At 46.7% G+C, this 26,783-nt stretch overlaps 11 protein-coding genes across 11 annotated transcripts; 3 read left to right on the top strand and 8 right to left on the bottom strand.

Moving 5' to 3' along the window:
• Positions 1–235: 235 nt before the first annotated feature.
• PENARI_c074G10547 (uncharacterized protein) lies at positions 236–1,011 on the bottom strand (the record flags this gene model as incomplete). The annotated part of the gene is made up of 2 exons (XM_022637656.1): positions 236–790; positions 856–1,011. 2 exons carry the CDS (start codon positions 1,009–1,011, stop codon positions 236–238), a joined length of 711 nt encoding a protein of 236 aa, XP_022482496.1.
• Positions 1,012–2,843: 1,832 nt separating this feature from the next.
• PENARI_c074G04994 (uncharacterized protein) lies at positions 2,844–3,200 on the bottom strand (the record flags this gene model as incomplete). The annotated part of the gene is made up of 1 exon (XM_022637650.1): positions 2,844–3,200. The coding sequence occupies one exon, from the start codon at positions 3,198–3,200 to the stop codon at positions 2,844–2,846; it is 357 nt and encodes a 118-aa protein (XP_022482491.1).
• A 3,938-nt stretch (positions 3,201–7,138) lies between these two features.
• On the bottom strand, positions 7,139–8,260 carry PENARI_c074G12419 (FPP/GGPP synthase family protein; the record flags this gene model as incomplete). Its single annotated transcript, XM_022637657.1, has 2 exons — positions 7,139–8,086; positions 8,144–8,260. 2 exons carry the CDS (start codon positions 8,258–8,260, stop codon positions 7,139–7,141), a joined length of 1,065 nt encoding a protein of 354 aa, XP_022482489.1.
• A 791-nt stretch (positions 8,261–9,051) lies between these two features.
• PENARI_c074G07771 (tyrosine-protein phosphatase) lies at positions 9,052–10,148 on the top strand (the record flags this gene model as incomplete). The annotated part of the gene is made up of 3 exons (XM_022637653.1): positions 9,052–9,570; positions 9,627–9,934; positions 10,004–10,148. 3 exons carry the CDS (start codon positions 9,052–9,054, stop codon positions 10,146–10,148), a joined length of 972 nt encoding a protein of 323 aa, XP_022482494.1.
• Positions 10,149–11,420: 1,272 nt separating this feature from the next.
• Positions 11,421–13,483, bottom strand: PENARI_c074G06439 (cytochrome P450; the record flags this gene model as incomplete). Its single annotated transcript, XM_022637652.1, has 8 exons — positions 11,421–11,427; positions 11,536–11,719; positions 11,771–11,872; positions 11,926–12,209; positions 12,262–12,383; positions 12,442–12,776; positions 12,835–13,017; positions 13,075–13,483. 8 exons carry the CDS (start codon positions 13,481–13,483, stop codon positions 11,421–11,423), a joined length of 1,626 nt encoding a protein of 541 aa, XP_022482490.1.
• Positions 13,484–14,081: 598 nt separating this feature from the next.
• PENARI_c074G02166 (uncharacterized protein) lies at positions 14,082–15,753 on the top strand (the record flags this gene model as incomplete). The annotated part of the gene is made up of 5 exons (XM_022637649.1): positions 14,082–14,138; positions 14,188–14,491; positions 14,545–15,284; positions 15,332–15,681; positions 15,741–15,753. The coding sequence occupies 5 exons, from the start codon at positions 14,082–14,084 to the stop codon at positions 15,751–15,753; spliced, it is 1,464 nt and encodes a 487-aa protein (XP_022482492.1).
• A 1,102-nt stretch (positions 15,754–16,855) lies between these two features.
• Positions 16,856–17,263, bottom strand: PENARI_c074G00023 (uncharacterized protein; the record flags this gene model as incomplete). Its single annotated transcript, XM_022637647.1, has 2 exons — positions 16,856–17,056; positions 17,108–17,263. 2 exons carry the CDS (start codon positions 17,261–17,263, stop codon positions 16,856–16,858), a joined length of 357 nt encoding a protein of 118 aa, XP_022482488.1.
• A 1,298-nt stretch (positions 17,264–18,561) lies between these two features.
• Positions 18,562–19,695, bottom strand: PENARI_c074G06288 (uncharacterized protein; the record flags this gene model as incomplete). The annotated part of the gene is made up of 1 exon (XM_022637651.1): positions 18,562–19,695. One exon carries the CDS (start codon positions 19,693–19,695, stop codon positions 18,562–18,564), a length of 1,134 nt encoding a protein of 377 aa, XP_022482493.1.
• A 1,247-nt stretch (positions 19,696–20,942) lies between these two features.
• PENARI_c074G09142 (uncharacterized protein) lies at positions 20,943–21,421 on the top strand (the record flags this gene model as incomplete). The annotated part of the gene is made up of 2 exons (XM_022637655.1): positions 20,943–20,999; positions 21,050–21,421. The coding sequence occupies 2 exons, from the start codon at positions 20,943–20,945 to the stop codon at positions 21,419–21,421; spliced, it is 429 nt and encodes a 142-aa protein (XP_022482487.1).
• A 581-nt stretch (positions 21,422–22,002) lies between these two features.
• On the bottom strand, positions 22,003–22,760 carry PENARI_c074G02000 (uncharacterized protein; the record flags this gene model as incomplete). Its single annotated transcript, XM_022637648.1, has 3 exons — positions 22,003–22,320; positions 22,382–22,620; positions 22,688–22,760. The coding sequence occupies 3 exons, from the start codon at positions 22,758–22,760 to the stop codon at positions 22,003–22,005; spliced, it is 630 nt and encodes a 209-aa protein (XP_022482495.1).
• Positions 22,761–25,644: 2,884 nt separating this feature from the next.
• Positions 25,645–26,004, bottom strand: PENARI_c074G08642 (uncharacterized protein; the record flags this gene model as incomplete). The annotated part of the gene is made up of 3 exons (XM_022637654.1): positions 25,645–25,735; positions 25,807–25,931; positions 25,984–26,004. 3 exons carry the CDS (start codon positions 26,002–26,004, stop codon positions 25,645–25,647), a joined length of 237 nt encoding a protein of 78 aa, XP_022482497.1.
• Between the last annotated feature and the right edge of the window lie 779 nt (positions 26,005–26,783).

Here is a 26,783-nt window from a genome sequence, read left to right on the forward strand (position 1 = left end):
AAACATGCGGTTGATGAATCCCGCCTATAATTACTATATATCCTTTCCGAGCGGCTCGCCCAGAATTATTCAAGCAGGCTACCTCAATTCACGGTGGTAGTTATCGACAACTCCGCATGGCAAGGATCTGGGCCTGACACCCATCACCGGTAAACTACGCACCAGGAGAGACGGACTGGAACCGGGTTTGATTTCGCGGGGAGCTAACGACAAAAGATCTATCTTGGATACTGTATCAGGGCATTTCTACATAATCGTCAAAGCCTGGCAGTGCTGGTGGATCAGGGATAGAAAATGTCGACGCATTAACATCCGGAACGGCTGGGTTGTCGAGCATAGCGAATTGCTTGGACTGGTCCAGCCAGGACCCTTGAGCCACATCGGAATCTGATAGCAATGTGCTGATGTATGCGTTTTGAGACGCATCTATCTCCGCTTCGGCCATTTTGGTCACGGACGAGGAGGCATCAAACAAGTCCTTCAAAATCTTCTCATGTTCTTTCCGCGAAACGTAGTTTGTGCGGTCCAGGGTCGCGTCGTCCAGGCGTTTTTCCAGTTCTTGCGTCTTCTGCTTTGACTCATTGAGCTCCGACATGAGCTTTCGGACCTTCCCTTGTAGTTGGGCTTTTTCAAGGTCCCACCTCCGCGCAGTATCTGCGGCCTCTTTTAGTTGCGATGTGAGCTGTCGACGATCTTGGTCGGCCTTCTTGAAAATGGTGTTGCAATTGGCGTGCACAATGTCAGACTCTTCGCCCCGCGGATGTCTTTCCGGGCCATGCGTGGGGAGCGCCTGGCAATGTCGAGGCCAAGATTAGCGCGATTTCGACTTTACATTGGAAGATGGCAATATCATACTGGTGGTCTTTGGTGAGTTCCCTGATTTGCAGGTCGAGGGGGTCTGTTGGCACGCGGGGGAAAAGGTTGACCTGGCGGAATAGTAGGCGCTCCGACCCGTGTCTTTGGGGTAGCGGTTACCGTCCGGGTCCGGGAGGCCGTGGGAATTTTTGGCATGACGTGTTCCAAAGACAAGACGTGATAGTTTGAGCAAGTCTGCAAGCTGGTCAAAACGAATGAGGGGGCTGCGGCTTCAAACTCTCTTCCGTGGGCAGATAGATTCAAGGCTGCATCCTGGATTTATAGCTCGAAATGAACAGGCCAAGTTAATACGCGATGGAATCTAGGCTGGAGTTAATGATGGCCTAGCCTTTGATTTCATCCAATTGAGCGACCGTCGCCGGTGTTACTGCGTCGGAGTAACTCGGACTGAGTAATTCGAACTGTTTAATCCACTTCCAACTGAGTAACTCGAATTGAGTAATTCGAGTTGAGTAATTCGAACTGAGTAATTCGGATTACCTATGAAGGCGCAAAGGATCGGTAGCAGCTAATTCATCTCCTTAGATTTATCGGAGACGAAACATATACGTTGATACTACTCTAGCACTGACCATGGGCGAAACGTCTTTCGCTGTTTAAAACGGTCATTCCCATTTAAGAAACCGTGGAGGCAATTCATGATTCTGTGCCGCAGTATTTCGTTGATGTTTAGGTGAAAGACAGAGGGAATTAACGACATCTTAGATTCAACGTAGAAATCACTCGCCTTGAGTCGAGATGGGTGGGACATTAGATTGGTGGACGTGGAGCGACCATGAAATATGGAGGGGAGTAGTAAGAAAGTAATCTTCATTCGCGGATCTGCCAGGCGGTGAGGGCCGATTTGGCGGCAGGGCACTACGAGAAAAATATGTGAGGGGCGGCTGGGGCGCGCAAGTGGTCTTCCTCGGCCGCTCTAGAGACATACACATAAAAGAGCATTCCCACCCAGGGTCTAGGAAGCCAGAATTCAGAATACTTCTGTTCTCCCCTACCTGGCCTTGAGAAAGTCTTGTATTGTAGTGCCCCCGCGTGGCCTCAAAGCGTTTGCTCCCCTACCCGACCTTGAGAATGTCTGGTATTGTAGTGCCTCCGCGTGGCCTTAAAGCGTTTGCTCCCCTACTTGGCCTTGAGAAAGTCTTGTATTGTAGTGCCCCCTCGTGGCCTGATACCGTTTGCTCCCTCTGGCGAAAAGATAGACACCTCTTCGTGGTGCTGGAGACTAGTACGCAGACAATGATTGTTCTGCGGAAGCTAAGATCTATCTTCGAGGTTTTATGACAGACTATCTAGGAAGACCTTTTGACGTTTAAAGTCAACCTAGTACTGTACCATCACATTTCTCAGTGATGAATAGAGACCAATGATGAATTTCGAACAATAAACGCGCACCATGGTCGAAGAGATTAAAGAAAGGAATGCTTTCTGTGTGCATCGCGGACCCAGCCAATCAGCACACTACAAAGTAAATAAGTTCAAGATGATCAATACAGTTCATAGCCAGCTTCCTATTCCTTGGGTTCAGCTTGTGTGAATATAGCCTTCCGGAGCGACTAGAGAGTCAATAGTTGAATTCACGCGCTGCTTGTGCCGAGCCCACCCGATCCATGACCCTCAAGAAGTACAAATCTCCCTTCCCCCATTAGCTACCGAAAGTCATGAAAAAAGGCGGGAAATTTAGTCTTGTCTTTGTCCAATGAATGGAATTGTTCCTGTCTAGGTGGGCCGTCCGTGACCGTGCAGTCTGTTTTAGATTTCGGCCGACATGCGAAGGTCGAATAACTTGCATGCTCCCACGTGATGTCGTGCGTCATACAATAGGAGTAATGAGGCACCGACCGTGCCAAACCTTCAGAGCTAAGGTCGCTTTGTACCACCACTTAGTACCGGCCCCGGGGAGGAGACAGGCAGAGTCTTTGTTACAGTATCTAGATTGGGAACATGCAATTGATCTCGTGTACTTCCAATTACAAACCACCTTCGGACGTCTCGCCCTCTGTTGCACTCCGAGCTCTGTAGAGATTCTCCTCAATACATGGTGGTTGACGACGACAACCCCACATGGCAAAGGTTTGGCCTGAGACCCATCGCGGTAAACTACGCATCGGGAGAGACGGAGTGGAAGCTGCATCTCTTTCGCGGGGAACTAAAGTCAGAGGGCTATCTTGGGTATCATTGCATTGCCACATATTCGTCAAAATCGGGTTGTCGAGCATCCCGAACTGCTCGGACTGGTCCACGAAGGGCACTTGAGCCACATCGGAATCAGGCATGAATGTGGTCACGAATGCGTTATGAGACTCACTCAAACCCGACTCAATCATTTTGGCCACGGAAGAAGAGGCGCCAAGCAAGTCCTTCAATGTCTTCTCATGTTCTTGCCGTGATACATAACTTCTGCTGTCCAGGGTCGCCTCATCAAAGCGCTTCTCTAGATCTTGTGTCTTTTGCTTTGACTCATTGACCTCCGACGCGAGCTTCCAGACCTTCGTTTGTAGTTGCGCTTATGGTCGAAATGATTCCATGCGAAATCTCAAGTTCGACATATAGTATGAAAGAGACGGCTAAAAAGTCTTCGGGATGCGGTGACTGTCGTCACTCATAGAAAGGGAAACTGGAAGAGAACAGGGAGCAGGGAACCGGGAACAGGGGACAGGGGAGGAGGAGAGTTTTAAGGGGAGTCGAATTCCAGTTTTGCTATTTTGGTGGAATTGTAGTCTCTTATAGACCATGGTTGCCTATAAGGCGGCGGAGCCCTCCTTCTACCAAGCGCAGACGATCTCGACCAGATCCTACAATCCAGGCCATGGCATCCAAGGAAGCCAGACCATTCCAGTTTCATAGGCAACAACCACGGGCTATAGTTCACTAGTAAGGATTCCCGCTACGCTCGCTGATGACCCTTACGATGCATGCCCACACTAGTCATTAGCCCATTCTAAGCCGTTTCTCTATTAGGGAAGTGATAGTATAATAATGATATAGTGTCGTAGTCGCCTGTCTAGCATTAGCCGTAAGATATAGCACCGACCGAGGTTAGGGGTGTGTGCGGTATTTTCGCTATTGGCCTATATCACCGGGCTATGCTTTCGAATATTTATCGGTTAGTGTAGAGGGAACCGGAGAGACCGACGATAACGACAACTAGGTCGTATTCGTGGCTAGGCAACTAAGAGCTATCTGTGATGCCGGGGGTGTGCAATGTAACTTCGGATAGAGCGGACGAAGCGGGGCATGCGGCGTGGAGGGTACACCGGCACTTTACAGATATAAAGGAGGCCGGCGGTATCGGAGACGAATAAGGCTCATTAGCAGAGGAAAACCTAGATAGCTCCGTAGCATAGTACACAGTCACTCTTTTAGGGAAGGAGTAGGAGTATCGAACTAAAGCCACACGATGCCGCTGCGGGCTGGATCATTCCAGTGGTTCTGCTCCTATGCAATTACCATTCCAGCCCGAGGAGCGAGAACAAGCTAGGGCTCGGATCGAGCGGCATCTCCAATAAAATAAAAAGGGCAGTACGTCGGGTTACATTAAGGCGCAGTGGTCGGTGGGGGGCGAGAGGGAAAGAAAGGGGGCGGCGATGAGTGCAAGATAGAGGAGTTCCAGGGAGGGGAAGAAGGAGAAGAGAGGCCGAAAGGGCGAGGTCTGGTCTTTTATGTCGAGGCGACGTCGGGAGAGGTTACAAAGCAGCGTATTAGGGCGCTAAACGTAAACAGGAAAAACTAACCGATACAGTAATTCACAGGTCCCCATATTACATACAGCTTTTTCCTCAGTCATACCTTCCAGAAACCAAAATCATCCACACCCCCACCGGGGTGTGGATGCGTATACGAATATCGACAATCTACTAGAATGTCTGTGCCGTCTTGCCTCACCGCTACTTTTATTCATACTGACTCCTCTCAGCTATTCAACGAAAATAATCGGAAATCTATATATTATCGTTGATCACCGGTGATTGAGCTTCATGATGAGCGTCTACAGGTCGCTCAAAAACGCAGAGGAACTCGTCTAATGGACTAACAGAGCAAATCACAGAAGCTGAGAGAAGGATAAAGGAATAGTTGACGTTATATCTCGATCCTGAAAAATAAAAGAGGGAGGAGAGGAAGGAGAGTAGTTATCAAGTGGGGCATCGACACCTCAGATCCCAGGCATACACGCACCCTGGTTAACAGTTAGACCACCATCACTACTACAGAGGGCACACAATGTTGAGCTCATTGACTGCTTCAAGTGAATAATTTATTAATCTGAACCCCAAAATACAGCAGTGGGGTAGGGGGTCATATAATTCCGACAGTTTGGTATTTCCGTGACTTTATACATGAGAACCCGTCATGATGGATACAGACTTCCGAGATCAACAGAAATATCAGCTTCCAGTGGCGTTTCTTGGCACAGAAACAGTGAACTCAGTAGAGCGAATGAAGCTTGTTGTTTCGGCTCATATTACGTCTTTCTTTCTCATCCGCAGACTTGGGCAGGGAATAATTACTCGACGGAACTTCAATGCTGTATATTACATTCAACATTATGTGGTACACCAATAAAATTGATAATAAGTAGAATCAGATAGAACCCCGCTAAGGCACTAGTCAAGTACTGGGGTGGAGATGCATGACGATCGGCAGGCTCAGGCCTGACTAATGCTGTCTATCCACGCAGTACCGATGATCTCCAGATCGAAATTATTGGCGCCTGATAGTCGACATACATATTCGTGCCTTCTATGCCCCACACTTCCCTCTCGGTGTCACATAGTAACACCCCAATAAGGGCATAGATATGACCTCGGTCTGTTCATCATCACTTCAATAGTCTGAAGTGGCGTTATTTTTATGGAGCTGAAAATCTCCTTAAGATCAACATCGTAAAGTATGTCAGTAGGTACCCGGATATATTTCATCTCAGGTTGGGGAAGGATAGAACCCAGAAAGCTCTCTTGGACTTGAATCATCTTTTCTCATCTTGTCAATTCTTGGACTTACTTGGATATCTTTCCACCACGGGCCAAGATAAATTCTTTGCTTCAACAAGGAACTCTCGAACTGGATCGAGAATCCCTGTATCTTGCTAGTGTGGCCGCTGTTGCTCGGTAACGTGCACACGTAACCGCGCCTCCCGATCTACTCCCCAGGGGTATATTAAGGAGTAGGAGCGAAGAATATGTAAGTACACTCATACATGTACTTTGTTTAGTTCTTCGTGATCGATCTTGAATTAAATTTGTTACTTAGTGTTCATCACAGTACACCCGTTCGATTATTAGTTTTATTATCACTAGACAACACCTATAATCGAGTCTATCCCATTTTCTGAACCTGGATTACACGATGAGATCAGAAATCTTTATGACCATGCGATTGAGAAGCTCTGTAATGATGATATTTTGCAATTTGATCAATTTTTGAATCCTGAAGATGAAAACATTGCACCTGATGATGGAACGGATGGGCTAGATATATATATTTGCCCCAACTGCACAGTTGAAGATCAGGACATCGACGATAATGGGCCTGCCCCTGAGCTTCCGTCTAATTCCGACATATTAGGTTATCTACAGTATATCCTACTATGGGTTGGCAACAAAGAAACGAGCACTCAAGCCCATGTACAACAGGTTGAGGGCTTAATCAGCGATTTTAGCTGGATCTCGAGTATAGTGGACCGCATTAGTACTAGTGTGCTCGGAGATATTCAGCTATCATGTATGCCTGATTTGTGCTTGTGTTTGTGGAGCTTACTAAGCTCAACCCCCTATTTATTCTGCACTTTCTATAGTATATAAAAATCACACTCTCAAGTACTTTGCCGTACTAGTCCGTACTGTCCCGCACAGAAGTCGACACAGGATCCAGATGGACGAGAAGCGTCAGGTGACCCTAGATGAGATGATGGGATGGAAGCAAAACTAGTCCTAAATAGGCAATATGGTATATGTCATCCTCCCGCCCATTGTACGATTCGCCTATTGTACATATCTTTTCTTGGATAGTCCAGTGTACTATAAGGGGGAGTTGACTGTATATTGTTTGTTGATGTGAGATGTGGAATTGTGTGGGGGATATGGTGAATAGCCGGGCGGCGAATATGAACATCTCAATATGCAGAGATTTTCTTTCCTAGTCACCCATGCTAAACGATAAGATGATCAGCATACGACTACTTTGACAAAGAAGAAATAGTTTATATATAATGGTAGAAATACTTGCACTTGCATTAACAACAATGATAAGTAACCGCCAATTCCAACTAATTAACTGCAACGCCGACGTGCCTCAGAGCATCTCCATCAAGTTTGGCCAAAAAGACATTGAAGACGTCTTTTTTCAGCCCCTCTGACTCGTCAATACTCTCGATCATACTAATTGTAGAAGCAATCTTCTCGTTCTCCCATTGCTCGAACACATTTTTCAAGTTGAGTTCATCAAAAATAGCGAGCACTTTGGCAACTTCCTGGTCATCTTGGCTTCCATAAAACTTCTCCAGGGTCAATCTCTGATCTTTATTACACCGATCAAGGGCCTCTAGGATGGGCCAAGTCAATTTGTTCTCCTGAATATCGGTACCAGCTTTGCCCGTTTGCTTAGGATCCCCATAGACATCCAAGTAGTCATTGCGTACCTGGTAGTACTGACCGAGGGACAAGGCCACCTTGTACACCTCTTTGAGATTCATTGGCGTGGCAAGCTGAAGATAAACAAGGGGCAGCGACATCGGGGTGTACGAAGTGTAGTATGCGGTCTTTCGCTCGATGATGAACTCGTATTTCTCTTTGGTGAACTGGCTGAGCCCTCCGTAGTGAGGGGAAGCTGTGAGGAGGTCATAAGACTGACCAATCTCAATTTGAAGGGCCGTCTCTCGAAAGACTTCGACAAGATCGTGATACGCCGGGTGATCTTTGAAATGAGTTTTCAGGACGATGAATACCGTCGAAGCGAGGAGGCAGCCGTCATTGATAGACATGAGCCCGATTTCATCGCGGCGATACCAGCAGGGTTGTCCACGGCGAGTCTCCGAGCCGTCCATAATATCATCCCAGATAAGGTAAGCCGCGTTCTGTATCTCGACTAGCCATCCCAGAACCATCAGATCTTGTGTTTGCTCGGTGGTCAACGCATCGACCTTGAGGGCCTGTGCGGTATCAAGAACTGTCCAACAACGATGAAGTTTTCCACCCTGTGTGTTGAGCAGAAGGCACTAGTAGAGATAATGGAGTTAGTTTTGAGCGCGCAACAATGATTTCCTAGGCTGTACCTTTTTATACATCTCGACAGCCTCGGCAGGGAGCCCGATACTGAGGAAGTAATCCACAAGGGTTTGAGTGAGGGACGCCAAAGTGGCATCGAAGTCGGGGCGAGCAATTTTTGTCATTGTGACTGTATTTGGTTCAGAGATCCAGAGAATAGAATTAAGTAATTATGAATTGAAAGTGCAGCAAGGTGAAGGACACTCTATTCCAACTCATCACTCTTATATGTCATAGATTATGGATTACACAAAAAACATTGGATGATCACTACTTTTTTTAGTTTTTAAGAGCTCAACTCTTCAGCTCGCACCGTTCTCTTATGGAGCCAAACTCAGCTCGTTGGCTTTTTGGAGTGGGGGCGTGTGGGTAGCGATAGAGTGCTATAAAGTTTTACTCTCTAAGAAGGGATCTACGATATCCGGCACTTCAGAAAATGCTATAATGAGATGCGTAGAGAGAGAAGACAGCTAAGAGCTAGAAAGCTGAGAACTATTGATGAGCTAAAGGAAGGGTCACATGATCAACATACTCCCTAGGCTAGACATGCACACATAATCTATCTATTCACTCGGTGGTGCAGGTATAGCCTTGTTCTGTGGAGCGTCATAGCACCAAGAACGCGGCATTGGTACGATCAATCTTCCACTTATAATACCAGATCCATGAATCCGAAGTACGCGCGGTTACGGTAGTATACGAAATGACCAATTGGAGGCGTGACCATACGTTCGGGATCTACAACTACTTGACTTGATCACCTAGTATGACGAGTAGTTAGCCCCTGATGGGTCTTGTTTAGCGAGTACCAGCTCGGGATGTTTGTCTCTACTGAATCTAGCAATGCCAATGTCTATCATATCTCACTGCTGTCCAGTATTTGGACAAAACGAAAAAGCTCCGCACTATCCACAAAATGCATAGTTCAAAGGGCGGTGAGAAGTTTCAAATATACCAATGGCGTATCGTGACTTCTATTAAATCAGGTATGTTCCTCAAGATACAGGTGCAGGACCCCAACACTTTCAATCATCTACAAACCCGACTTCGCCAAGGCTCTTACCGCGTCATGGATTACAACCACGGTCTTTCCAATAATCCCTTTCTCGAAGTTGATGGAGCCTTTAACTTCCGTGGCGTTGGTGGATACAGAAGCACTCTCTCCCCCGATGCAGTCATACGCGAAGGCTTGATCTACCGCACAGGTCACCTAAGTGATGTGACTAGTGCTGGCTGGCACACCGTGAAGAGTTTAGGAGTTTCGACAATTATCGACATGACCAGTCCCGGAGAAGTGGAAATTTTCACCGGGGCCCCGGACAAGACGCTCAGCCCCCTCGGCATTGAGACGCTACACTTACCTTTGAAACAGGGTGTGTTCTCTATGGCAAGACAAGTCAGGAAGTATCAGGTATATCGAAGCACCGGACCTGAGGTACGTACTTCGCATACGTTGGTGGCTGAAAGGACCAAGAGCTGAACCTATGATAGGTTATCGCAGAAGGATACCTGAACCTGCTGGAAGTAGGATCGGCCATTATCCGGCGGGTCCTGGAGCATTTTCGAGACAACGCCGGTGGTTGCCTTATCCACTGCGCGATGGGGAAAGACCGGACAGGTGTTATCGTAGGCTTATTGCTTTCACTCGCAGGGGTTCCACATGATACCATCGCAGATGAATTCAGTCTAAGTGAAGCCCACCTCGAACACTTGCAACCGAGAATCGCCGATATTGTGGAGTCGATCGACCCAAACGAGGAAGACCCCTTGGGGATAGCGAAGATGGCGACGGAGTGTCGGTAAGTTGATGTCATCAGCTTAAACGCTAAGACGTCGGCAGCGAGGAAACAAAGCTAACGCCTCTTCAGGAGGGACGTTATGGCTTTGACCCTCCAATGTGTTGACGAAAGATACGGCGGTATTGGCCAATATGCACAGGATCACTGCGGTTTTTTAGCTGAGGAGATCGCCCGTATCAGGCAAAACATGCTCTGCCCAAAAATTATGCGCTAGAAAGGCTTCCGCTGATGGATATTCGGACTATAGAGAATAGAGTGTACAGATATACCACATTCAAGCTAAATTACCGTATTTCTGGACTAACACGTTGGAATATGTAGAATAAAGTATCCGAAACGCGGGCGAAATGTGGGTCAATCGATAGTGAAGTCAATTTGGTGTCTCGGATACACTCCGTACGTGTGACGAATAATATACTATTACCGAGAATATTTTATCGCATTTTTGGAAATATGGCTGGCGGATAAGTGGACGTAGGTTTAAATACCCGTTTCTAGATATACACGCTATTATATCGTCTATGAGTGCATTGACTTTCAGTTGATTCTTATGGTTGAACTGTTGGTTGGGGATGAGGCAGTGGCCGCATCAAAGTCCTTCACACTGTGGACATACATGCCTAAGAACTAGGTTGTCACAGGGGCATCAATGAATATTCTGGAGACTTGTTAGCTCATATACCGTAAAACTGCTGCTTTGGTACTGTAACAGCCCGAAAAGTAGCAATACTCGCACTATCGACCATGTGGATGGAAGGTGGAGCTGTCAGCTAAACTTATACGAGGGGCCCACAAAAGCGGAGTCACTAAGATTGGCGTGATGAAGATCGGTGGGTCGATAGCTCCGATGCAGAATCTGTCGAGGTACATACTTCCTGTGGATATCAATATGTTTATTGTATTTCGCCAGCCAGTAAAACCCCATGACTGGTAAAAAATAGGGGCAATGAAAGTGACTTTTTCATACAGTGGTGTAACAAAAGTATTTGACCTCCTGTACTTCGGGGTCCCCCTTTTTGCCTGACCGCCTTTAATACCGCCTACTTTGTTAGTACGTACTCTAACTCGCGTTTTAACGCGCTATAACATGTACGCTATATTTCAACGCGTTAAGGATGGCCTAGATATTGAGATATTTAAGAGTATCTGTTGGAAATTATGCCTGACAGGATAGCTAATGTTATTAAGTATAAGGATTTGCATACTAGCTATCAAATTGAATTAAATTTACGAGGTTTCTGCCTCGCAGTATTAGGAAAGTGGGTCCTAGGCCTAAGTATTCGAGGTCAAATACTTTTGTTACACCACTGTACCTTCTTATCGGTCGGTACACTGCATTATTCAACAGAATCTGAGGTGATGCGTTTGAGTCACGTATAAGGTACATATGTAACAGAGTTAAATGAACCATGTGAAGGTGTTGGGATCTGTTGTGGTTTTCTTCCTTATGCCGACTAAGGCTTTCTTGGAATTCATTATCTCACAATTAGATACTGGTGTTGACCATCAATGCCTGGATTCGTGACTGGAAATTGTATAGCAGTTTCATACCATACAAAATATGCTAGATATAGTTTTTTTAGCCTCCAATCCCAGCTTACCCTCTCTTGGTGAAATTCAAGAATAGCGGTGCAGCAGCAAGGGTAAACATGTCCTTCCCGTCTTCCAAAAAAGTCTCGTTGGGTTTATCCGGGGCAAAAGAAATGTCATATCGGAGAAGGAGCTCTGCGGTCACTCGCCGAAGCTCCATGAGCGCAAGCCGTCTACCAACACAGGCCCACGGTCCTATAATTTAATTAGCGTGCTTATAATCAATCATAATCCCCCAAAACTGACCTGTATTGAATGGAATGAACACGGATCTATCCTTGACCAGTTCAGGTTTGGTAGTCCACCGTTCAGCAATGAACTCGTTTGGACGCTCGAATGCCCGTTGGTCTGGTGAAACTGGGTTAGGACCAATAACAATTTGCGTCCCAAAATGAACTGACCTCTGAATATCGTGTACAAGGGAACTTGGACAATGGTGTTTCCGGGAACATATGTCTCGCCAATGGTCATACCCTCGGGTGGAGTGAGTCTCTGAAGGCCAGAAGGAACCACTGGATGCAACCTAAGTGTTTCGTGGATTGCGGCATCGAGAAGATCGATCTTGGAGATCGTATCATCATTCAGCTCCTGAAGAGCATCGATCTCATTCTGAAGCTTCTGAACTAGAGCCTTGTTACTGCCAAGGTGGAACCAAAGATGCGATAGAGTTGTAGAAGTCGTGTCACTGGATATGGTAAGCAAAAGTGAATATTCAAAGAAATTGATGGTTTTCTTACCTTCCCGCCACAACAATAAGATAGCCATCTCCATGGAGGTTGAGCATGTCTTGGTTTGACTGGGGGCCCTTCTTGTATGCATCAAGAATCCAAGAAAAGATATCTCGCTGCTCCGGTTCATTCTGTAAATACCGGTTAGCCTAGTTTCTCTGCCGAATTACCACGCGATCGTGCACTTACTGCACTCCTTTCCAGGAATTGAGTTTCAATCCATTTCCAGAACCTCAGGTTGTTTGCGTTGAGGAGCGGAATATTCATCAGGATAGGGAATATCCACGGCATATGTTTGAGATAGCCAATGTTTGTCATATCCGTCCTAATGGTCTTTAGGAAGTAGGCCTCTTTGCCGTCGGCAATCATATTGAATGATTTTCCAAAGGCAAGATTTCCCATCACGTCAAATGCATAGTAGCTGAACCACCGCGTCATATCAATTGGACTGGCAATGTCTCGCTCCACGACTCCCACGAGTTGCTGGGCGTACTTTGTAACGATCGGTTCATAGGCGCGGATTGCTATGGAAGGGTTAATGTTAGTGTATATTCTTTGTTGTACAGTCCAAATAAATATTACCTCTGGTGCTGAAGCCGTGATCCCAAACTCTCCGACGACGCGCATGTTCTTGCTTGTCTCTGGTGAATGATAGGCACACTCGCGGGTCGAGCAACGTATACCAAGGACCTTTCGTGGTCTTTGACTGGGTACCGTAAATAGACTGGACAGCTGCTGGGTCTGCGATTGAGAGCTCGGTAGGACCTGAATTCGAGGAATAGTTAGAAACATCACTGTGCCAAAAAGGATTTGTCACATTACCTGTCCGAACATAGTCTCCATATGTCTCATGATGCCTGTCAATCTCCTTGTAGAGATGAAGTTTGGAAGACATCATTGTCAGATAGAAGTTGGAAAACCGAGCAAAGAAAGGACCAGGGAATTTGCCCAGTCTGTGGAAGAATCCTCGGTAGGCCAGCATGCTGCTGTACACACCGAGGATGTGATAGAGCCAAAGCTTTTGGAACGCATTTGGTGAGAAAGGGATGACAGCTTTTGTTTGGCTGTTCAAAAACCAAATGCTAACACTCCCAGCGGCAAAAACAAAGATATACGAAGTCAACAGGGACAGAGATCTAGTATCCCACTCGCTCAAGCGGTAGAACAGATGGTGAAGAGTAATACCACTACCCAAGGCTAAGAGAGCATGGGAGTTCTGAGTAAGGTCCATGGCAACAGACTTTCTTTGCTCTTAAGCTTGAAAAAGCCTTGAAAAAGAGCGGTATGAGAGTATATTACTGACCTTGGGAGGGGCTGCAGATTAGACCAAAAATAACAAAGTAATTGTAAGCCAAAACCGTGACCCTTGCTGAAAGCCGAGAAGGTTGATCAATGATAATCGAGATTTCGTTCGTTTAGGACATTCTCCAATCAACGCAAAAATCAGTGTGGCTGCCCCCATGACCCACACGCACGGGAGTGGATCTTCGACAGCAAATACGAACTATCTCCACCCAAAATCTTGGTTTCCACAGTGTTTTGTGGCTGACTGGCCTTGTGAATCTTGGTCTAGATGCTAAGGTTCAAGCTAGTTCTACAGTATGGACAACAGGCCCGCTTTGGAGCCACCTTCACCGTCATTCCCTGGCCCGTCTTTGACGCAATAAAATGACTGAAGCATAACCACGTATTCTTAAAGCCTAACAGTCTCTTCTTCATTTCTCTCGACACAACCATTCTGCTACCGCAGAAACCAAGACTTTGGAGCCCGCCTTCTGACCCCTAACCTTTTTTCCTTTATAGCTGGCATTGCGCTGTAAGCTCTCACTATGACGCACAGTACTACGACCGAGTCGTTTGAGACCAGACTGTTTGTCCAAGGAGCAGTATGTAGCCTCCGACTACGAGCGAGATACGGAGCTGACTATGTCTTAGTATGTCGATGCTCAAACACCTGCCCGGTTCAACTGCCGCAGCACTGTCGACGGTTCGATTGTCACCTCAAATGTGCACGAAGCAGTTCAGCAGGATGTCGACGGCGCCGTCACTGCTGCAAGGGCAGCATTTCCAAGCTGGGCCGCTTTTCCCCACGAGAAGAGGGCGAGTATCTTACACAAATTCGCTGATCTCTTGGAGCGGGATGCCGACAAGATCGCCCATTTGGAAGCAGTGTGCAACGTTAAGCCCGTTAAACTGTTCCGGGGGTATGAGCTACCACAAGCAGTCAGCATCTTTAGATGTAAGAAAACCCCCCGCAAAAAGATTCGAAGGCAGGAATACTGATCCGAGCAGATTATGCTGGATGGTGCGGTAAGATACATGGAGAATCGTTTCCTACTAGCAATGGTTTCCTCAACATCGTTCAGCGGGAGCCATTGGGCGTATGTGCGGCTATCACGGCGTTCAACGCTCCTATTATGGGAATGGCTATGAAGGCTGCGCCGTGCCTGGCTACTGGTAATACCCTGATCATGAAGTCTAGCGAAAAGACTCCGCTGTCAACACTTTATCTCGGAATGCTGGCGAACGAAGCAGGGTTACCTCCTGGTGTTTTCAATATCATCTCTGGTGGAGAACTCGCTGGTAGTCTCCTTGCGAAGCACATGGGTATTGATCAAATTTCCTTCACTGGTAGTGTTGGTGTCGGAAAGCGGATTGCTCAAGCTGCATCCCAAAGCAATTTGAAGCGTGTTGCGTTGGAATTAGGAGGGAAAAGTCCGAGCATTATTTTCCCCGATGCAAAACTAGATGTGGCCATCCCCTGGTGCGTGAACGGTGTTCTGGTACTATCTGGCCAGATCTGCTTTGCTAGCTCTCGGGTTTATGTTCACGAGAGCATTAAGAAGCAGGTGGTCGAACAGATGAAAGCGTCGTTTGAAAGCATGGATAAATCATTTGGCGATCCACTTGACGAAGATGTTGATTTCCCACCTCTCGTCGACCAGGGCCACTTTGATAGGGTAAAAGGCTTCATTGATCGCGGCAAAGAGGAGGCAACCCTCGTTACTGGCGGGCAAGCTATGTTTGCTAAGGTATGTATTGTCCGATAAAGAGGTTGATCATGGGCTGACTAGATCAGGGTCATTGGATGCGGCCAACAATTTTTGTGGACCCAACTCCAAATGCTGAAATCAGCCGAGAGGAAGTCTTCGGTCCTGTGGTTGCCATCATTGGGTTTACTGATGAAGAAGAAGTCATTTCCCAAGCCAACAATACGCAATTTGGATTGGCTGGTGCTGTTTTTACCCAAGATATCAATCGCGGAATTCGTATCGCCAGCGCGATTTCCAGTGGGACGGTTGGTATTAACTGCTGCGGTGTGCTCGACACAAGCGTGCCTTTTGGAGGATTTAAACAGAGTGGGTTGGGGCGAGAGCTGGGTCAGGACGCGCTCGCAGAGTACACCCAGACGAAAACTATCACGGTCAAGTGAGTCGATCATTCCAAAAGCTCAATACCCTAAGGCGATTCTGACTTTTTTCTCCCAGCATGACATATTGAGGAACGTTACTTTCATGCATGCATATTCGGCCCAATGAGCGAGCTGATACACGCTATCGATCACTCTAGGTCTACCACTCCGCCTTTGACCCCGGACGATCAGCCTGGGATCCAGGGAAGTGTAGTATTGAATTCTAAATACACACTGAATATGTTGAACGCCAGGCCTCAGATTTTGCAGTGCTCTGACTGTCCATTCACGGACCCCCACTGGTGATAAGCCTTACTTATGTCAGCACCAGGGCTGTCAGAAAGCATTTGCGGACGTGAGCAACCCTGTTCGGCCTCGGTTTTGAATACATTATCTGACATACCGCAGTCCTCCAGTCTAGCCCGTCATCGTAGAACTCATACGCGAGACTGACCACCCTCATCACCCGCACTCGGAAGCTCCATTCCTTAACGACTGTTACACAATGGAAGATCTCACGTTGGACTTGGAGGCGGCCGATGAACGCATGGTTCTAGTTTCAATGCAGGATATCCCCAATTTGTTGTTAAATCTGCAACCCGCTGCTCCGCAGACACTTTACCACCCGCCTTACTTTCCTTGGAACCAGTTGCCTGATGCACATGCCCCAACGATGGGAGATTATCTCAGCTCCCAGTTCAGTGCCCAAACAGGCATCTCAGGTCAAGTGGGTGATATCTACAGTGGAGTGTTTTTCTGAGTTTGAAAAGAGATTGTCCATCGTACGTGTAAACGAAACGTTCCTTCCACTCCTCCTCCTAACCATAGGTTTTCAACCATGTCCGTACTGTTAGCTGCACAAGCCGATGCATCGTGAACACCATGCTATGTTCACCTGAAGTAATAAAGGAATAGTCTCTTAGAATCGCAATATCGCTCTCAAAATCGTCATCTACGTCGGGTTCAGACGAGCAATTCGTATCCTCATCACTTGATCTATTCCCAACGTCTTGCGGAAAACCCAAATGGTCATGGTTTCTGTCTATGTCTTGCACCCGTAGAAGATCCTCGGGGATCCCCTGCCAGTCGAAAAAGCTCATGAGAGAAAGTAAATCAGCGGTAGACTGCCTAATCCGTCGAATATAGTCGAACGAAATTTGTTAAGTCAGTAGGATCGAGTTTTTTCCCCTCCTAGTCTTGATCGACGTGTTTTCCCTCGTGATTAAGAAGTTCAGAGTTCCCCCTCCGCGTAGCATCCGTGGCCTCCCTTAGTTGTGATGTGAGCTGTCGACGATCTTGGTCAGCCTTCTTGAAAATAGTATTGCAATTGGCGTGGACAACGTCAGACTCGTCGTCCTGCGGATGTTTTTCCGGGCCACGCGGGGGAAGTATCTGGCAATGGTTAGCGCAATCTGAATTTATCTGATAATGGCAGCTGCATACCGCTGGCCACTGCTGCGTTCTTTGGTTTGAGGATCGAGGTTGATTGTTGGTACGCGGGGGAAACGCTCGAGTTGGCTGAACAGAAGACGCCCCGGCCCGTGCCTTCGGGGCAGAAGTCGCCGTCCGGGTCCGGGGGACAGTGGGGTCTTTTGGCATGATGTATTCCAGGGACAAGTCAAGAGAGTTTGGGGAAATTGTGCCAGCTGGCCAAAGTGAACCGGAAAGCCGTGGCTTCAAACTCTTTTCGTACGTAGAAAATTGTAGTGGTGCAATCAGAATTTATGGGTTGAAATGAAAAGGCTGTCATTAATACGCTTGCAAATCCGGGATCGTGTAAAATGCTGGCAAAGCCTTTGATTCAGCAATTGAGCAATCGTGGACGGTATTACTAAAGAATGCTGGGTTGCAGATCATAGTGACTGCGCATATCACTTGGGACTGAGCTGTTCTAAGTACTGTAACGGGATTTGATTGATTGGGGCTGAGTAATTCGGATTGAGTAATTCCAAGTGAGTAGTAGTTAATAAACTGAATCGGAATTATCCATCAGCCCCAAAACATAATCAGCAGCTAATTCTTGCGCTTACAATTATAAGAAATGCAATATGTAGATTAATATCGCATTGGCACATATCCGCTCCGCCGAGCGCAAAATTTTCTTCATTTTTAGGATTAAGTAGCCACTGTCATTCAGGAAGCCGAGGAAGAACTTTGAAGCTCTGAACGCAGCCTTTTGATTGAGTCCAAAAGAAGAAGTTTAAAGTGAATTGCCTCATGTAACTGAATCCCTCACATTTAGTCACGATGGGGAAGGCCTTAGAGTATGACATCCTAGTCGGAGTAAATAAGTCACTCATTTCATTCGCGGATCTCTAGGCGGTGAAGCCGGTTAATTGACGCGATTGCCTACCTGTCGAATCTCCACTCCAATTTTTCGAATATTGTTCCCGATGGCAGTTTTATCTATGTAATGCGTCTGTGGACCAAGCTTCGCGGTTCCCACAAGAGTTTGGCGGTTAATGGCAACAGACAAAGGATTAATATGGTGATGAGATCTATGGGTCGCGCTGGTATGCGAACCTTGATGGCTGGCCTAGAGCTGAACTTTGTGATGATTTCTGCTGGTTGTATCTGGAAATGGACGACTCTGGAACCAAGGCTGCCAGATGCCTTGAGATCCGTTCACCTCGGTGCTGCACGATCATTAGATACAATTTTTCCACGTATTTATGTTACCATATGTACTGATCGCACCCGCTATGTTGTACAGCAGCAGTCCCAGAGATATAACGACGACTTGCAGGTGAAAGTAACCGGTAAACGCGACCCAGCATCAAGCATACGGAACATTACTTCCAATCCATTTCGCGTTAAATAATGATAATGCTGAGACACAGATGTGCTTTTCTTGAACAGGTAGATAGGGTGAGGAACTCGCAAAAGTACAACACGTTTCAAGGTCCACTGACTAGAACTAGAATAACTTCATCGTTATCCAACTTTTGCGCGGTATTTATTACGTTCTGAATCGCGTGCGCCGTGTCAAGTCCCGCTGGAATACCCTCGGTATCCTTCAATATTCGCTGTCCTTCCAGCGCCTCTTCCCTTGTTGCGAATGCGCACTTGAGTTGACCACCTTGTTTCCAGCGGGAAAGCTCTGGCCCACTCGCAGGAGAGTTCATTTCCGGTGATAGTGAGTCGATCTGAAGGATTTGGCCATCATCATTCTGTATGACGTTCGTAAAAGCTCCACTGTACACCCCATGGGATCCAAAGCAGAGCGCTGCCGCGCCATAAGCTTCCACTCCAAGAAGCTTGACGGAGCTATATCTCGAAAAAGGATAGAAAAATCCAACTGCTGTACCATTTCCCGTGATCGGCGCAGCAACCCAAGTTGGAAACTTTCCACAAAACTCTCCCAGTTGACGCATGGCTTGGCCCCCAATGATGGACTGGAAGGTGCGAACAATCAATGGATAAGGATGTGGCCCAATATCGGATATTGAAACATAGAAAGCTATTTTGAAGCGAACTGTGGAAGATTGTAAGGCTTCACCCCTGGCCTCACGAAGTGACATGTTGCCTCTGTTGACTATAATCACTGTCGCGCCTATTGTTTTCATTTCCTGGATCTCGGCGGGCCCACTAAGGGCATCCTTTGCGCCCATGTAAATGGTGCAGGCCATTCCCAATGTCGCGCACAAAGTAGCGCACTCAATTCCATGATACGTGGACGTACAAGCGGTGATAATCTCCGTTTTGTTCATCCTACGCGCCAACAGGATCTGGCCAACAATGTTGTATCTGCTCGCACTTGTGTAGCCATTAAGATCTTCTCGTTTGAGCCATATGTCGCCACCCCCCGCCAACTGCGTCAACGTAGGAGCCCGGTGCAATGGGCTCGGCTTGTTTGGAAAGAAGGTCCAGTATTCATTCCAGAATCCAACGTCATCCAAGGACTTCTGGAACAAAGTTGTGAGATCTTGTAGAAATTCAATCTGGCTCTCGGGTGCGTAACGGCCTCCAAAGCTGCCAAATCGACCAGTGATAACGATTCTGTCCTCGTATGAAGATTGCCGCTGGTCCATTTTGATCTAGAGGTGTTGGAGAATCAATTGGAGATACTTTTGGTGGCAACCTGGCTATGAAGTAGGATTCTTTTCTCGCGCCTTCATGCTACGTGGTAAGGTTGAGCGCTGCTCAACCGTGCAATCGAAAACTCCGCATGCGCTTAACCCACCGATATCACTTATTCGAATTCAGCATGCACGTCCGTTAACATAACTATTCCTCAATGTGTTCTGGACCTTCAATTGATTCCCTAGCTGCGGCTTGCGACACAACTCAAGTTTAGCAACCTAATATCTCCTTCGGTGGTAATTTGTAGTCGGTGTCACCGCCGTTCAGAAGGGACAGGTATCCTCCGTCTTGTCTGTCCAGACACTAAATTTCATATGGATAGAGACTGGGAGGGGGTTTGAACCAATTTGAATGTTTTGGAGTGGAACTTAAGATTTAAACATGCTGGAGCAAATATACTAGAGCACTAAATGCAGCAACTGACACTCAAAACTTTATTCACTAGAATCGCTATGTATGCACGCAGGTGTGATTGCCTCGATCGATGAAATAGAACCATGGAATCCTTTCTTCGATACAGTACCTTGTCTTCTTTATCGTTTTGAAGAGTCAACGTAATTGTATTTTCCACTTTTAGTTTGATAGCGCTAGATATTACCCACACTTGCCGTCTGATGGTTTGGTGGAAATGCTGATTTGAGAAAGTGATGGCGGTGGCGATTGAGAACGATAGCGGGTACCACCTCAACGCCGAACCATGTGGGAAGCCTGGGGAATATCTTCGGCATGCCGTTGACCTAAAGGGTTGTGTCCGCCACATGTTAAGCTTCGTTGTCAATATGAAACCTGGCGGGCGATTAATCCATAACTGTAGCAGATGTGATTATAGCATGCTGAAGTGCGATTAGTGCTGGGGTGCCCTGAGTAAAATGAAAAACAAAAATAATGCTATGTCAATACATTTACTTGCTAACTGGACGGATAGACTACTAAGCAATTATTTGATTTCCAAAACAGAATCGTCTTCAAGACTAAAGTGCACCAAAATTAGGGGCACATTGCGGGTGCAGGTTTGTTCTTAGCCAAACGATCAAACCCTCAAGTGAAGACGGGCAAATGCGCTGTCCTAGTGATCAGCGGAGCCGCGACATATTGTCCAGTCGTCTATAAGTATGGGTGCTGTCATTCCAGGGTAAAAAACACACTTTCCTCGAAAACAACGAACCCAGTACATCCGCAAGCGACTGTACACTCAATGGCCAGCTATCGACCTCCTACCCCAAGCCCCAAGACTGTAGAGATGGATCACCCGGTATTACCCCCTATGAATAGCTCATTATGGTCTTAGCTGACCGCTTACAGGAAATCCTTCACACGATTGCGACGCTCAACGCGCGTAGTCTTCGCGCGGAAAAGATTATCGCGAAGTATGAGCGTGAGTTGGCCATAGAGCGACAGTCACACCGTGAGACCAACAAAGAACTGTATGAGACTTCAAAGGTCGCCGAGCTTCTATACAACGTCAATCGTAAGCTTGGGGCTGCTACCGACTACATCCTGAAACAACAAGGGATGTCGCTAGATGACTTGGAACCCAAATCTGTCGAAGCGTTGATCAACTCGCTCATACAACAAGGAGAAGACGTAGCGCGGCCAACTTCCGAGGCTAATGGCGAACGTCTTGCTGGAAGTGCTGGTACCTGTCCAGGAGGAATGAACAGTACAACCATGTGACAGTGAAGAGTTACGAAGCCTGAGACAAAGATCGCATGCAGTCCGAGGAGAGTTGATAGTACAGTATGTAACACGGGAAATTAGAATGATGCTTTACTCGCAATTTCCAATTAACCGGGTAAAACTTCTGATACTTTCCAAATAAACCAAAGCCAATATACTATAGGCGGTCTGCTAATAACGCTCTTGGGTATTTAAACAATTAGATTTCTAATTTGTCTGTTACGCTGTTACTGTACCTTAATGGATAACAAGTTGTCTTTTTCCGTTGCAGCTACCTCGCGCCAGATTTTCGGTCGAAGCTTGCAAAGCTTTCTCAAGTACTACTTCATCATAAGCTCCAAAAAGTCACACACATGTTGCTCAAGGCAGAAAATGTGCTGTTAACAATAGATCTTGCTTCCATGAATAAGAAAACCAGCCGACAGCAGTAGATTCCAGTTGGGGAATTGCACTGCGACTGCTTAGTATATCATAGTGCAGAGGTAGTCCAAACCTCTGGTCATCTCTCAAAGATTGATTGGTAGAATCGATCGAGGAAGATCTATAGGGTCTCTAGGCTTACGCATGCATGAAGGCGTTTAAGGCTTCTCATCATTCGATTCTAGGCTAGTGCTGTCTGCTTTCGAATGCTGGCAGCTCCGCAAAACCGTCATGGCTGCAATCATCCCTTCCTTCACCCGTCCAAGCTCAGTTTCAAGTTGATTGACTGAAGACCTGGACTCGTGTAGTTCTTTTTCAAGATTACAGGTCTTTTCTTGCCACTCACCGTCTTTGCGGAGCAGCTGCGACGAGTAGGCTCGAGTGCTTTCAAGCTCGACGGCGAGGACGTGTTTATCGTGTTCCAGCTGCTGGATCATCTCCGTGAAGGATGTGGAACTGGCTTCGGAGGATTCGGGCTGAGCGTGTCAATTTTGTTTGTTCACCCTGACGATAGAAAAAGGGACAGCAGATACTCACCTCATCACTTAACGTTGTCATATGTTCTGCGGGTTTTGATTGCTGTCTCTGCGGGGTCACCGCTTCGAACGATGAACCAATTTGCTTCATTATGTCTTCATAGCGGCCCACTGTACCGTTACCGAGGTTCTTGTCCAGCAGATATTCCTTACCCTGCAACACGGACCACGCGTATCCATCCTCTGCGGATGGCTGTAAGCGCACGTGTTGCGGAGGCACTAACAGGCCCAGCCGTTCATCTGAGAGGCTCGGTCAGATATCTGTAGTATGTGCGACGCTGGTAGGATATTTTCAATGGGCTCTTACGAATATGGGCTGCTAAGGCCGCGCGGCATTGCTGCCGCGCCAGGGCGCGCCTCTGGTTGCTCGTCAGGCTCATTCTGTCAGTAGCGTGTCTTTTCACATGATGACTAGAATTATTGTGCCATATGTAGGTTTTCTCAGTGCCAAAGGCACAGAGTAATTGGCTTGATACGGTTGACCGGAATAGTCACTTAGTACAGTCCGAGTTCATCAGACCCATCCGTTTCCTGTCTGGTTTGCCGAATTAATTCGTCGTTTTACTCTAATTGACTTTGCAAAAATAGCTCGTCTACCGCAACAAGGTGCGCCCTTCTAAACGTCATTATCCGATTGAGGTCTTAAGGGCTGTTTTCAACCCATGCAGTATTAGTCCACTGAATATTGGGCCTGGAAAGCGGCACTAGCCATCATCTTGTCGATTCTGATGGCTTACCTTGTTGGATTATGTGTAGGAACTTTCGGGCCGTGTGCAAACCGTGGCAGATGATTCTTGTTCGAGTGCCGGATCCACAGTGAATCTTATTAGAAAGTGGAGGTCATTCTGGTTATCCTCCACAACCTGCTGGTACCTGTTTGTCGATGGCGTACATTTCTAATGGAGTATGATACATATATCCTAGCCGTCCATCCCTTCATGATAGTGTCACATCGAAGGTGCGGGTGTCTTCCATCCGAAATCAGCATCGTACGAGCGAACGCATGTAGCGACGTCCCTCCGCCGGGATAAATAACTCTGAATGCTCCGCCCTATTGCATTCATACACCTCTTCCTAGTCATTCAATCGCAAATGGCCCGACTTTCCAACAGACGAAGGCGCCAGCCAAATAAACCCCCAGACAGCTCTCGCCTTTTAGACTCTTCATCATACACCCCACCAGCGCAAAACAGAAAGAGGAAACGTATTGAAATACATCCGCGTCGTTCTCAGCGGTCTTCGCGGAAGAGTTGGCCATTACAACTGGGTGCAGAAAGCCAGATCCCGCTGCGGTTGACGCATCGGAGACACCAACAATGTCAGGGCCGTGGTCATGCAGGGAGGAGTTCGAGCGCACCTTCGTCGGTCACCAATCCCAGCGGAGGCGTTGGCCAAGAAGATGACATTTTAAGTAAAGGCAAGGATCGAAAATATTGGCTTCGACATCTCCGCCCTCGGTCCTCCCGTGACCTGGAGCCTGCAGAGGGGAAAAACAGCTGAGAAAGCAAGTCTAGCTGGGACTGCGGGGTTTAACTGAACCCACGAAGACCAGAGTTGTAATTAACACTTGAATAATTTTCCGTTATTGTAGGTAGAAGTTGATTACTTGCGATTTGGTTCGTTGTGCATAGTTGGTTCATAAGACTAATTGACGAAGCACACCTTCATATACGCTAAAAGCAAATTGGGGAGCACATCTAATTACTTGGACCGAAGGGTAGTGTACTGTAGAAACTCCAGTACATGCCGTGTTTCCTTTCTCCATACCTCCACCCAAATTACGCGGATATTGTTCGTGATGTTATCTCAAGGATCGTTAATTTGTTCTTCTTCACCATCATACTATCCTATGCCAAATTTAATCCAATACATATCATACTTGTAACCAGCAGCCTACCTAGGATATGTCGTCAAAGGTAAAGCTTGCACTTAGGGAAGGGTTCCCTTATTGATTTTTCTTAAATGGCAACGCCGATAGGCCACTCGACAGTAAAAATCGAGCTTCTTCGCATACAAGAGCCATAGTAGACTTCTATGCCAACTCTGTACGCACTGGCCTTTTCTCGACGCAGTATGGCGAAGGGAAATAGGAGTGAATTATCACGCGTTCGACTTGTCATCTTCTTACATGTCTCTGTGGAGGCTCATTATTGTGACCACATGGAGGGAACGTGAGTGCAAAATTTTTGGTTGGGTTATTTTTAGAGCCATTGAAGGGGCCATGTTCTGGCGTCAAATTACAGTATCGCTCTATGGCAACCGTGGGTCACCGGCCCACCTAGATAATGTGTTCCCTTCCGACAAATGTTGCCCGTCGTGTCTCTCATGGGTTTCCTAGTAAGAGACATACATGGTCACTACGCAGATCCGCTCGTAGGGCCAAGAAACGTCAAAGTAGATGATTTCTCAAGGATAAGACGGTTTGTAGGGCCGAGCCAGGCAGTATTTGGATTAAACTCACTCACAACCTTCCATGAAAGTCTTCGTATTCGGATAATAGAAGGGATGGATGCACTCAGAACTATTAGAAAGATGTGCCGCATGGATGATGCAAAGAAATAAATGAATAAATTGCTGTACAGTACGTCCCGAAACTGGTGCAACCGCCTACACTCTTCGAGTGATTATTTAGCCCCATTGCCAAGAAACACTATACCATATTAGGTAAAAACCGGAATATCAATATTCCTGTACCAGTCTCGATACCGTGATTTACTTTCATTAAAATACGTTGCCTCGTCTTGTAACTGTATTGGTAACACAAGGGAACTAGAATTTTCCAGGGAAATACAAACAAGTCAAACACTAGAGCTTGAGTCCCTCGATAATCTGGCGACCTGTCTTTTCCCTTCCGCTCCTATATCCAAGTGACGGTCTGGGAGGCTTACTCGGCACCCGACCTGCAAATAGTGACTTGCATTACTGCTTACTGTCCTTACAGACTACCCATGAACCCGCTTATCATAATACTCAGCCTGTCAGCCATAGTCACCCCGGAACACACTTAGTGGAAACTAACACACAACCATGTTAATAATAATAGCTAAAAAGACCTGGTTGGAACGACGGCCCTTTATTTCCATGGCCTCATACTAAGATCAATCCCTATTCATTTTGCAGTATTATGCTGCTATGGTTTATAAGAGCCAAAATTACCTTCCTGCAAACAAGTGAACACCTGACCGCTTTACCGTTCTGCTAGCAATCTAATGCCCTTCACACTCACTTCGCGGTTTAAGAGGCGATGAATTTATCGTCGTCGAACTAAAGTGGCTCCTTAGCCTCGACATCCTCGACATACTCAATGAGATCGTCGTCTTGAAACGAAGAATAAATATGGTGGGGAATTCCAGCGCTGATTTTGCTTAATGTTAGCGCAATCATATATGAAGTGGGAGGTTAAGTCTTGTTAGAGAGAACACGAACATAAATCCATAAATAATGGGATTATCATTTCTGTAATATATAGAGTGGATTGAACCTCCGGCATTAGTGACACGATTGGCATATTTATCGATTTGGTCGTTTGTGGCGGTGTCCTTGAAGACGACCTATATTATTTGATTAGAAAACCTATAGGCTGTGAATAAAAGCATCGCTTACAACGTAATCATTCTCTGCCATAACGGTATTAATCGTTAAGCGAATGTTCGCTATGTGTAATCGACGTCGCAAAGTAGAATTAGTCCAAAGTAGAGTATGAGTTTTTTGCGTTCAAGTTTTGTGCATAAAGCGCCGAGTGGACTTCTTTATGTTAGAGGGAACGGGCCATAGCCCTGCTTGATCTAAACTTTCGTACGTAATTGGAGAATTTGCGAGACTTTTGGCACCTACGCTACGTCACTCCACTGGTCAATGCGTCAATGGACACGTCACTACCGCCTTTTCACTAGGTAGACGCCAATTAACCATACTCATCAGCCTGTTAGGACGACTTTGCCGAGCTTCGATTTGCTTATCTCCGTCACTTGTATGAAGAGTTGCTAGTAAGAGTCTGACCCGATTGAATTAATGACTTTTCACATATGACTTTGATTTATGTGATTTAGTGATGAGTTACTCCGTAGGCGCAGATGGTTTTAGCTTAGCCATAGGAGAACTCCACCTAATTGTGGCACCGCGCTGCTGAAGGCCACCCCGCTTAGATAGCAGAATGAAATCTAAAGTCTCCACGCCCTTGTTGGCCCTAATATTAGAAAAGATTCTTGAAATAGTACTCTTATTGCAGCCAGCGACCCGTGCCATCTCGATTATAGATGGTTCGCCACTGTATATCATATCATAGATAAGCTCATGTTTAGGTAAGGCTAGGTTTGGAGCCATCATTGGTTGGACCACTAGTAATTAATTGTCAAGAGTGCCTCCCGAGAAAAGCTGCTCCGGGTGAGGGGCATAGAGGTGCC

This window comes from Penicillium arizonense, assembly GCF_001773325.1.
Source record: "Penicillium arizonense strain CBS 141311 chromosome Unknown PENARI_contig074, whole genome shotgun sequence".
Lineage (NCBI taxonomy): Eukaryota > Fungi > Ascomycota > Eurotiomycetes > Eurotiales > Aspergillaceae > Penicillium > Penicillium arizonense.